Source organism: Diabrotica undecimpunctata, chromosome 6, assembly GCF_040954645.1.
Source record: "Diabrotica undecimpunctata isolate CICGRU chromosome 6, icDiaUnde3, whole genome shotgun sequence".
Taxonomy (NCBI): domain Eukaryota; kingdom Metazoa; phylum Arthropoda; class Insecta; order Coleoptera; family Chrysomelidae; genus Diabrotica; species Diabrotica undecimpunctata.
In genome coordinates this window covers 22682962-22696164 of record NC_092808.1, presented here as the reverse complement: position 1 = coordinate 22696164, position 13203 = coordinate 22682962, and the positions used below count along the sequence as shown (strand labels likewise).

General features: G+C 32.8%; 1 protein-coding gene across 2 annotated transcripts in view; it reads left to right on the top strand.

Moving 5' to 3' along the window:
* The window catches only part of LOC140443282 (uncharacterized), a 53849-nt gene that overhangs the window by 18818 nt on the left and 21828 nt on the right, over positions 1-13203 (top strand). For both annotated transcript variants that reach the window (XM_072534436.1, XM_072534437.1), the window contains exon 2: positions 12573-12727. In XM_072534436.1, coding sequence (XP_072390537.1) covers positions 12577-12727 — 151 coding nt within the window. In that variant the 5' untranslated portion in view covers positions 12573-12576. The remainder of the gene's footprint in view (positions 1-12572; positions 12728-13203) is intronic.

Here is a 13203-nt window from a genome sequence, read left to right as displayed (position 1 = left end):
GATGTTACTGAAGAAATAAAAGACAGAATCCAATCTGCAAACCGCTGTCTATTCGCACTGGATGAGCTCATAAAATCAAAAAATCTTACAAGAAGTTCAAAGATAAAAATCTATAAATCCATCGTCAGACCTATAACATACGGATGCGAAACGTGGACCATGACCAAAACAAACGAAGAAAAGCTCAGACGCTTTGAACGAAAAATACTTTTTCGGACCTCACCATGACATCACCACAGACCAATATCGAATTAAAAGGACTCTACAATGATGCCGATATTGTCCAAGAAATTAAATCACAGCGACTAAGATGGGCAGGCCAAGTGCACAGACTGCATAACGAGAGACTTGTAAAACTGGTATGGGAGGAGATTCCCACAGACAAAAGACCACTCGGACGTCCCAGAATGCGATGGAGAGATAACATCCAAGCAGATCTCCGGAAAATGAACTTTCCATTTGACCCTAGGTTGATGGAAGACCGAACAAATTGGAAAAAAGTTGTACAGTCAACCAAGACCCACCCAGGGTTGTAGCGCTACGTGATATTTGTCGCCCCAAAAATTAATATTCCTATTACAAATTCAATTCACATATCTCACGTCAATACCCCTTACAAAATATCTCTCCTTAGATAGATGGATAGATGTTTTAAATTATTTAAGTGTAATACCACAGGACATAAAGATAAAATTGTACTATCGAATCAACCAACACACAAAACCTTAACCAACTCAATCTACGAACGTTAACACTCTCAATATAGTTCTGAAGCTATTTTCTTGTGGCATGTTAGAGTAATTACTATTTAAATGGGAATAAACCACAATTAAAGGTTAAAGTACGTTTATTGACGTTTCAATTTCAACTTAGGAAATCGTTCTCAAAATACAAACATTAGTAAATTAAACAAATTTTGTTTTTTGTTAACACTCTCGCCGCCAAAGTGTTACATTACATGTACATGTACACTTACAGCGTTTCACTTAAAACGCTGGTATATCAAAACTGTTACTACTCCAGTCACTGTGGAGGAAGAGAGGTCAATACCTCTAAATTTTTTATAACTGAATCGATTTTGCTAAAAATTTGGAATTAGGCTTATCTTACCTCCCTCTTCAAAAGTTATATATGCACTAGGTGAGCTTTTTATTTTTAGGGGGTGAAATCACCCCTTATTGAAAATAATGAAAAAAATTTATATTAAAGCATTTTATGGATTTAAATCGTGTTAAATTAGGTAATTGAAATATTGTCAATTATAATAATGGATATTGTGTACATTCTCAACCCTTAAATAATCTTAAAAACCACCCCTTTTAAAAAAAATAATTGTAAAAAATCGTTTAACAGGTTCAAACGCTTTTGTAGTGCATTTATATCATCTACAATGTAATTCTCTGCTTATATAAAATAATTTTGGTTGATTGCAACACTTCAACCCTTAAAAACTACCCCCAAAATATATGTATCAAAATATATAAAAAAATCTTTTTAAACAACTTCAAAAGTTTTTACTGTTATTTATATTCAAAAATTCCTTTCTTATCAATAAAATATTTTTTGATTGGTTGCTTATTTTCAACCCTTAAAAACCACCTCTATGCTCACGAAACAAATTCCCCTTTGGTAAATGTCTAAATAAAAAAATTAAGTATACTCATGATGTTTTTATTGTAAAAAATTATGCATGAAAATACTTTACATTAGAAAGTATACAAAATATATTTACAAAAATAAAAATTATTTACAATATATTAAATTATTCATTGTCTGAAACGTCATTCTCGTCGTGTTCTAACTCCACCTCTTCGTCTATTGCAGGACAGTTTTGACAATTGTCGCCAGAGCATATTCCACACGTAGCATTACAAAATAGACCTAGTCTACGACAGCCACACGCTGAGCCGCAACCCTTTTTGCAATTACAAAAAATCATTTTCAATAGTTCTTCTGGTGCAGGTGAACTTTTCATTTTTATTGGTTGTAAAATATCATCACTCTTGAACCATCCCCAATCCGTTATATCAATCTCTTTGTTTCCAAGCCATATCTGAGTTTGTAAATAAACTATTTTGATATGCTCATCCTGGGCACTTACTATGATAATTTAACTGCACTATTTTTAGTTGTGGCTTTAATAAAGGATTCGTATCACATTTGTTCAAGTAATGATGAATAATCTTCGACCTTATTCATTTTGTTCATGTGGGTGTCTTTGGCAAGGCCATACAGCAAAATTGGACAGTATTTCCCAGCTTCTAAAATGTCTTCGAGATCTGAAGTACTCCTGTCATTGGCACTCATTGGCGGCTTGCCCTAGCAACTTCAAAGGAGTTTCGCTTCTCTGTGTTCGTTAGTTCTCTGAAGCAGATGTTCAGTTTAGAGGTGCCTATATTATATACATAACATATATATATATATATATATATATATATATATATATATATATGTATGTATCTATGTACATATTTGTGTGAGTGTTAGTGTGTCTGTTACCAGTTTTTCGAATATACTTGAATAAAGCATTTATATATACAGAAAATAAGTTGATGCTCCAAAATATAAATAACATGCTCCAAATTTTTTTTAGAATAACTCCGTTAATTTTTAAAGGGTCCATTAAAAAAATATTTTGAAGGTAATTTCAAAAGCTACAAGACTACGTAGATTAAAATATGTTAAAATTCTTTCTTTTTAAATAGTAAAGGGCCAAAGTGCTGATTACAGGTGTGTCAGCCGCTGTATCTCAAACTTCAATTGGCTATATCTCTATTATTTTTCGAGCTACAACAAAAAATAAAAAAATCAAAATTTTTGTTAAGAAAAAAACTACATTTTGGTATAGAACCATTTTTCACGTATCTCTTATAGTTTTAGATTTATTTTGAAAAAATGTAAATTTTTAGATAATTAAAAAAAAAGATTTTTTAATTTAAACTGATTTTTTCAAAAAATACGCATTTTAAACAGGCTAAACTTTTAAAACTTATAAATAATACTAAAAAAAAATGAATTGCAGAAGATATACGTTTAATTTCAATTCTGATCGAAATAGTGTTACTTATACTGCTCTACTATACTGCAGTGCAGTTATAAAAAATTTAAAGGGAAAATGCCACAGTACCTGGACTATACCCCTGTGGCGTATTTCTTATGGGATATTAATTTTGTTGTCCTGTGATATCATTCTGGTATGTACAACTTTGGCGTAGGACGAATACAACTTACGGGATTGAGAAAAATGAACAAACCAGATTTTTTAATATTTTCTATTTATTCTACAGGAAAATAGCAATACTTCTAACAAACAGATAATAAAAGAATAAAAGTAGTGTATCTAAAACATTATTTGCCAAAGTAAAACAATACAAGAAAATAGTACTAAGTATAAATGAAAAAATAAAAACATGAAAGTTAAACAAACAAAATATCATACACTAGTGGGTTTGGTTGAAACAACTTTTGCAGTAATGTGGTTGTCCTTCACATGTGTCACAAACATTCCACACTAAGGAAGATATTTTCTTCTTTCCTTTGATTACAACGCCGTGTTTTCCATACCTCTTATAACATACACAACATCTGGCCCATTTTTTAGTCGGATGTTGAATTAAATGATGTATGGACTGACGACAATTTGGTGTGGTGTTTTCACTCCGGCCACATGCTAACAGAGACTGGATGATTGACAACTTGAACTCACTCATTATTAGCTTGCTTAGATTCACGGAAAATTCGTTATAGAGGTAGTTAGCATTCACTGAACTTGATGATTTCGATTATGAGCTTCCTATACCATTTATTTTATATTATATTTATATTTAACTATATCGTTTATTATTTCATCTGTTGTTCAGAAACACTCACAGTTATTCCACTCACAATTGTGTCCAGTAAAACTAAATTGTTTATAGTTTCCTACCGGGTCTGTCCATATTAAATTTGATACATTGAGAGGATTATTGGCGCAAGGAACGACTGGGAGTTATTGACTGTAGGATTGTTGGGAACAGGATTGTTGAATGGAACAAGATTAGTCTGTGCATTAATTGGAGGGATATGAAATGGAGAATCATTGACTGCAGCACCATTACCACAACAGTTTTTTCTGGCAAATTTAGCATTAAGTTATTTTCGAACCAATCTTCGAAGGTCGGTCCATCCATTTCGTCGTGGTAGTCCTGAGTATTTTTCTTTGCCAAAAACGTGAGCCCTGCTACATCAGCAAATCCACTGGTAGATCCTGTTTGCAATAAAACGAACCGTGCACCACGAGCTGTTGGAACTTTTAATCCTGTTGTCAGACCACGAACAAAAGCATTGCGATGAGATGTAATTGTTTTATCAACCCATTCTTTTTTCACACTGTGCCCGATATTTACCCATGATTCATCCAAATACACTATGTTGTATCCTTCTGCACGGTATTTACGAATTGCGCGTAAATAATGATGACGCCACGAGATGATTTCTGGTTTTTAAATCAAAATTTAATTTCTGCCACGTTTTATAAACACAAAATCCATATCACTCAGCAAGCGATGTAGCGTGGCACGTGAAAAGTTGGGCCAAGTTTCTTCGACATTTACAACAGCTAATATGGTGTTTATTGTTGGTGGTATGTTTTCACGAAAAAATTGATGAACTATTCTACGAATTTGGCCCCTGACACCTTCATCGTACTTATTGTCACGAGAATTACCAACCTTTCGCTTCTTGGGCCTGCTCTTTGGAGATTGTAATCCAACAGGTGATGAATATTCCTGTCGTATGCGAAACAGAGTCTTTTCGCAAACACCACTCATTTATTACACTTTCCTAATTACACTTGATACAGAATCGTTGTTATCCTGATTAAGATGATAATTAATAATATTCATTAGTATCTGCTTCTCTGAAAGTTTCAGAGCTTTTCCACGTTTCCATTGAACAATTTCCTTGATTTTGCGGTAAAAATTTGGCGTCAAATATAACAATAGCCAACATCAGAAAATAACAATAATTGCCAAGAGCAAATCACAACAACAGCCACCAAAAAAGAATGACAATAACAAAACAGTACAAGATGGTACAAATAATCGTAACTCGAATATGTTTACGCGCTCCGAAGAACAAATAAAGACTAATTAAGGCCCTGGACGTATCAAGCTTTTAAACATATTCTGTACAAGAATTACTCTAATTGCTTCTTAATTACTGAATAACTTAGAAGAAAGTATTTGCAGTTGATATCAACCAAAATTACAAATTCCTTACACATTATGGCAGTAATTAGCACCGCAGGGACATAAATAACATTTTAAATTTGGCAGTTAGTAGAAATTACCGGAATTATTTTAAACTTTGAAACAAATGTTTATTTAATGCACATTTTATTATACTACTGCTACTAATAAAAGTTGATAAGTTACTATTAGAAACAAATAATGTATAGTATTATGTAAAATTATTAGCAAACGATATTTGTAAATTACATAAAATTGTACGTGAGGACTTGTTGAGAACTCCTGGTTTATTTCGTTTATTTTGAAAGATAGACAATAGAGAACGCCATCGCTCACTGCATAAAACTGGCAACGTCTTGACAAAATTCCCATAAGGTTAGCATTGCATATCTTACCCTGTACAGACTAGTCACTTTGAGACAAAGTATAGTGATGTTTTGATTCTGTATACAGTGGCTCACAGCTTAAATGATACAGTTGTGACTCAATAAAACTACCTTGTACCAATGGCTTCATATTTTTTAGAAAAAAATTACATACTAAAATTAAATTACTATAGGTCTTCTAAACTAGCATAAGCTATTTTTTAGGTTTTAAATATACCATACTTAAATAACAATAAATATTGCAAATAGAATAAAAGACCTACAGTGAATTCTGGTTTCACCACAACCAGCTAGCCATACTGCAACTGCAATTTTTATTTTTATTTTTCGCCATCATCTGGTAACTCATCTCTTCTTCTTTTATGGCCACTGACAAGCGACCTCGGGGACCTCTAGGTGTTAATGTTCCACAATCCGGGACATACAAGAAAACATTCAACACAATAAGGCCGTTTCGGCACAACTTTTGTTGCTATGAAAAGTTTTGATGTCGCTTTGATACAAGAGGTCTGGATATACCATTCGTCTGTCGGATATTATATATAGTAGATCTGTCAAAATCTCGAAGGCTTATATTCTAATAGTTAAGAGAAGATTGGTATGACCGTATGACCGTCGTAGAACAGAGAAGGAAAAAAACATCTGACGTCGCTTTATCCAAATGCTTTTTTTTATTACTTTTTAATCTTACTGGTATCTTAATTATTTTATAATAATTAAAATGTGATTTCTACAGACTTATATTTATATTTCTTACGAGTTTTTAATGTAATTTTTCGTGTTTTGTTTTCATTTCTAGATTAAATTACCTGTCTATAAATTATCTAACCTCTCGTCTGTAATTTCTTCAGCATGACTCTATTGGCATTGAGGAATACGTTTCGAAATGAGGTCAGTGTAGTCATTCGCTTGGAGATACAAATAAGAAATTATTCAAATAATCCAAAATTTAAGCAAGGGATAGTTAACTTCATGACCTTTAATTTGTTTTACTTTTTACTTTTTCTGCAAATAGTCCTAAAAATAGCTCCGTTACAACAAATTGCGGTCACTGACATCTCATTTCAGGTAGTAAAAGGCAACAGCGATATGCATTTAGTTTTAGTTTCATTGTGGTCGTCGTTATTTGATACTCCTACTGTTTTGCCGTCGCACCACAAGTTTCAATTGGTTCTTGAATACCCAAGGTTATCTCCTTAGAAAGTGCAGTCCCACTAACGATCGTTTCCATAATGTATGAATGTAGTTTTATTTTTAAGTATCTGCATTTGCAGCATTAAAAACCAGTTATGTAATATTACAAATACCTTATTTAAGTAATGATTTCAGGATGTATAGGAGGTAGTATGTCATTTTCAACTTATGCAAACTTTCAAGACGGTAAAAGCCGTCAAAGCAAAAGCGGTAAAATTCTTTCTCTCACTGCTAATATTTCTCGTGGAGCAAGTTATGACGACCTAGTTTAGGCTTGCGCCTCTTTATTGTCAAATGATGGGCAGAGTACGCCACAGCCTCAGACTTTGTGAGTTGGGGATTACATATTCTAGGGGAGTTGATTCTAGTGTATCAAACTACTCTTCAGGAAGTATGTTGCCCACTAAGTTTAGAAGTTTAGCTGGTTCTATAGTTTTTTCCTTCTAGAATGTGCCCGTTGGTCCGAATTGGTATTGAATTTTTGGTGCGCATGCATGGGAAGAGGCTTTATATTTCGTATATGAGGTCCATATTCTGTTTAGGTGTAGACATGGCTTTCATGATTAAAAGTTAATAGGTGTTTTTGAATTTCGACAGCTACCCTAAACATCACAACTAAACCTGGAATAGGCAACGGTTTTCTTGGATTCTTCAGCCGGTCTTAGACTTTCTTGTAACGTTTTATTGGGTTTTAAGATGGACTTGACTTACAAAACCATTATCATTACGAAGTATCGGTCGCGAAAGCCTATACACCGGTTGGTGTTTAATATTACTGAGATCTGGTTATTACTGACTATTATTACTTCTTCTTTTATCTTAAAATACTAAAAAGGACTCTGAAAAACTATCTATTTTTAGGGACTTTTCTATGAAAACTTGGGATCAAAGTGAAACAATATTTATAGTGTATTTACGGAACCTAGTGGTACAGTAATTGCTCCTTCAGCCGAAGACAATTAACAATAAAATTTGGCCATCCAAGGTCATTAGTAAGGGGCTTTCAGTACTGTACGTAAGACGGACTGGGTAGGGAATAACATGGTTTAGGAAATATTAGAATATTATGACTATAGTCTGTCCCACCTTAACTTTACAGTACAGGTTCTTATGAACAACAGTGATGCCAAATTTTATCAGAAACTGGTTTGAAGCAAATATACTTTTTTCTATAGGATAACTATAAAAAAACTTGGGATTCATATTATGGACATTTTGTGGCTGTCAGGGGTTCTAAAACATTTTTTTTTTCTAAAAATATCTTTATGTGAATAAAATTAAAATAATATACAGGGATGAGTGCCTTAAGAACCGGCAAAATAACGCAAAAGATAGAAAACATAAAACGTTGTGAAATAAAAATAGATGAAAGTAGTAGAGGTGAGAAATTATCTATTAACCTATAATTTACTTTACATTACATTAGAATTATCGAAAATTTCCCACCTTTAGACGTTAGCTTATGAGTTTGTTGATTTCAGTCATAGTAATACGTATCACGTAATGTAGGTAAAAACAGTTTAAGTAGGAGTATTTTTTTATCCAAAATTAAAGTATTGATCAATAATAAACTATGATTTGAGACGTCGCATACACTCTTCTCAATACAGAATTATCATAGCTTGTTATTCTGTATTCGTCAAAACAGAATTAATTATCAAATTACTACTAATTAAACTGTTTACTTACATTTGCTTTATTGCCAACATCAGTTTTTTACTTTATGCGAAATTTAAAAAATATAAATATTCGACGTCATACTTGTAATATTATGACTTTAGTCTGTGTATCGTGATTATGACTGAATTCAACTAGCTCATAAGCTAACGTCTAAAGGTGGGAAACTATCGATAGTCCTAATGTAATTTAATGTAAATTAGAGGTTTCTATCGACAATTTCCCACCTCTACTACTTTCATCTCTTTTTATTTCACAACGTGTTATGTTTTCTATCTTTTGCGTTATGTTGCCGGTTCTTAAGGCACTCATCACTGTATAATAATATTATATATTAATAATAATATTTATATATAAATATAAAACATTTGTATAATAATGCATTTAAGCGCACAAATATGTTAAACGTTAATAAATACATAGGTACCTACGTAAATAATTAAAATATGTTTAAACTGTGTATTTTACATTTCTTCTATACTCCCGTCTTCCACACTTTCACTTCCCACTGCCGTCATTAAGTTTTATTATAACTGGGTGGATATTGTCCAGTAAATTATCGATATTCCACATCTGTTTTTCTATGCTAATTCCATTCCATATTCCATTTTTGTGGAGTAACTTGAGAGTACGCTTCATTTATTAGATTTTCTACTTGTTCCTTCTTAAAGTTTGTGTTATGTCTTGCCACGAACCTTTTTATTTCACCTAATACCAGCTTTATCTACGATACGCTACTGCGATTCAAAATGAGCTACAACGTCCAACAGTTCGGATTTTAGGTAATCTTCTTCGAAATAAATATCCTTTGAACGCAACCACTCCTTTATTTTTCATTATTGTCAGAATTGTTCGGAATTCTTTCCAACTTCCTGGAGTGATACGACGCATTGTCCATTACTATTATAGTTTTATCGGGAATATTTGGAAAAAGTTTAGTTTTAAACCAATTCCATTTCGTCATGATAGTCTGCTGTATTTTTCTTTGCTAAAAAAGTTAGTTCGGCTCCATTAATAAAACCATCTTTACTTTCTACATGCAGTAAAACGAAGCGTGGGCCACGTGCGGTAAGGGGTTTCAAGCCTGTAGTGAGTCCACGAACAAATGCATCCCTATGTGACGATACGGAAGTGTCCTTCCATTCGTAGTTGACACTGTGACCAATATTTACCCATGATTCGTCCAAATATACAATTTTGTATTTTTGTTCCCGAAATGTACGAATTTCTCGCAAATATCGATGGCGTCAAGAAATACTTTGGGGTTTATCTATCAACATTGTCTTTCTGTCTCGTTTTGTGTACACAAATCCCATGTCCTTAATTAGTCTATGCAGTGTAGTTCTAGAAAAATGAGGTAGATGTTCCTCTTTATTTACTATTGCTAATAGAGTTTGTAATGTTGGGGGAGTATTCTTACGAAAAAAATCATGCACTATTCAACGAATGCTACACTGTTCCTTCATCGTAAGTTTTATGACTTGATAATGAAGTTAGCTTGTTCTTGGATCGTCTCTTTGCTGGTTGTAATCCAAGTGCCGAGGAATTTTCTTTTCTTACAGAGTAAATTGTTTTTTCGGAAATGCTGGTTTCTACTGCCACTGTTTGTATTATTTTTGAAAGTGAATCATATCCTTGATTTACACGATAATTCACCATGTTGACTAAGATTTGTTTCTCTCCCTAATGACAATGCTTTCTCCTGGGGATGTTTCAGAGTACTGTTCTCCATTAATAAATTCAATCGTTATAACACAAAAAACAATAACTATAGTCGATATGAACTTCAACGAATCAAATGAACTAAAGGCGCGTTTTCACGATACACTTTGGATGATCCTCCAGGATGAATCATCCAAAGTGAAAAATAAATGAATCGTGTACCTAAACTATTAATTATCGAAAATGATCATCCAAAATGAATATTGAACGAAGTTGAACCGAGTTTTACTTTTGTTCACTTTAAAGAATGCATCGCGGATAAATCATCCAAAGTGAACCATGTAAACATGCATTTATTGCTGTGATTCATCGGCAGTGAGTAGTGAACGGCAGAAAATAGGAAATGGAGCATTTAGGTACACGATACAAAGCTTCGAGTGTTGAAAATCAGTCTCCAGCTGTAAGATATCTTAGTCAAATTTGCAATTTCAGTCTCGGATGAAGAGATTCTCTCATGGTTGTGCTTTGCTTTTGAATTAACGGTGTGACTTTTGCAAGCAGCTCTTCAAATTGCATTTCAGACATTCTTAGATAGTTTTTTAACATGGCTTGATATCCTGTAGACCATTCCTTTAACAAACACGTTGACGCCCCTATTTTGTAGCGTCGATTTATCCACGGCCTTACCCACCAACGTCGCTTTTTTTTTAATCTTCTGTTTTTCAAGTACATGTCTAAGTTCATTTAAAAGATACTCACTTATGATGCCAATTCCAGCACGTACGTCAATAATTACTTTTCATCGTCGCAATCACTTTGGATGATTCATCGGGGATGATCATCCAAAGTGTACCGTGAAAACGCACCTTAAGAGCGTAGGCGCAAAATTTCGGACCAATGCTTTTTAAATGCATTCTTTTTTTTCGAATCCTGAAAAAACTAACAAATATTTTTAAAAAATTTAAACGCAGAATGAATGAATACATTACAGAGGGCCGAAAGTCCCTGAAAACTTCTATGTTTATTTTAATAAGTTACAGGGGTGAAAAAAAAAGAGAAAATTTAGTGTGATTTTTAATTTCAAATATCTCATTCACAAAAACTTTTTGTTTATTCTAAGGGACTTTCGGCCCTCGGTAATAATGTAATCTTTCATTCTGCGTTTAAATTTTTCAAAAATATTTGTTAGTTTTCTCAGGATTCGAAAAAAATGAATGCATTTAAAAAGCATTGGCCCGAAATTTTGCGCCTACGCTCTTAACTAAAAAATGAACTAACTAAAATTAATTGCAGGTTTAGAATTTACACTAAATTTTAATGAGGGTGTAAACACATTAAAATGACATTAGTTTCAGGTTGGAAATCAGTCGTTAAGAATAACAAAAAAACTGCAATTAGGATCCAAATTTTCCAAATAAGCAATGAGTTACTCAATACAATGTTATCAATAATAATTATAAGCTTATTTGATATTCTTTGTTATAATTTAATTTAGGTGAACTGACCATCAACAATTATAATTTATTTATTCTCAACTGTAGGACAATAAACTTGACTGACAATTTATTCTATAGTTTTCTTGACATTACTTCAGAACTGTCTATACTGTCAATACATAAATTAACAATCATAGAACAACATCCACTTTTAATGTTGAATATTCTAACATTCTTTACCAAAAAAAAGTTATTACGCATATCGACTATAACATTGCTGATTACTTTAAATCTGAAATAGTTTTTGCTTACTTTCTCATTAGCAAGACCTGCGTGGAAAATAAGCATTGAGTTTGTTGTATCAAATAAATCATAAAACACTTAATATTTCTGACAGACATTCTAAAGACATACGACATTATACATGAGGTATGTCTAGAATATTCTGAGGAATCCAAAAATCGATTAATATACAGGGTATTTGCATTTGAAATAAGAAAGTTGGTATTGGCCAATGTTACATGCACCCTGTATGAAAAGTATTTATTGCAAAAAATGCAGAACTAAAAATACCAGTCGATGTGTTTCGAGTGTCTTTGCCCTCATTTATATTACCGAATTTATTCCATTGGGCTGTTCCACTTTGTATGTAATTTTTTGACATGCATTTTCTACAACGTAAGTTCGATTTCTTAAAATTTTCACACATTTGATTTACAGTGGAATTAAATTGTACCACAATGTGATGTTGTACAGGGCAACCTAAGGAATGCGCGAGTCTTTTGAACGAGGCATTTTTTTATATTGTATTGGTGTCACTTATTTGTGACGTCATTAAATCTATGGGATATTATTTCATAGTAGCCGACAACGTCATTGTTACCATGTCAACTGTATGCTGGTAATTAATTATTTTAATGTATTTCACTGAATTTGAATTCTTTTGAACGATTAGAACTATAAATGAAGGTATTTTTTTTTTATTTTAGAGCAATGGAATCTGCAATGGAACAATGTGAGGCTAAACCTCTACCAAGTACATTAAAAATTTTTGACACTTTTAAATCTCAGGAAGATGACAAAGAGTCAGACGAGGAAAGCTTTCATCTTCCGTTATTAGGATGTGATGATGAAGCAGAAAACGGTAAATCATTTTAATACCATTAGACTTGTTTTTTTTTAAATAGTATAATTTATATTATCGGAGATTAAAAGCTAATGTACGTGGTTGCTAGGCAATTCAAGGCAATAATATTAGAGTTTATTAGTGTGCGTGCGCGGACATATCTAAATCGATGCCAGTTATATAAAACACTTTATTAAACACCATTTTTTACAATAGTTTCTAGATTGTCTGTTCTCTGCAAATTTTGAAAGCTTATGCTTCGAATTCTCAACCTTAGGTGCACGCCAACCTAGGAGGCATTCTTCTCTTCTTCTTGCCAGTGGTACAGCCAAACCACTCTCTCAAATTACGCAACAATGACATTCTTCTACGGCCTGGGTTCCGTTTTCCTTCAATTTTTCTTTGCATTATGTTTTGAAGTAATGCGTATTTATGTTCTCTCATCAGGTGACCCAAATATTCGAGTTTTCTTCGTTTGATCGTTGACAAAATTT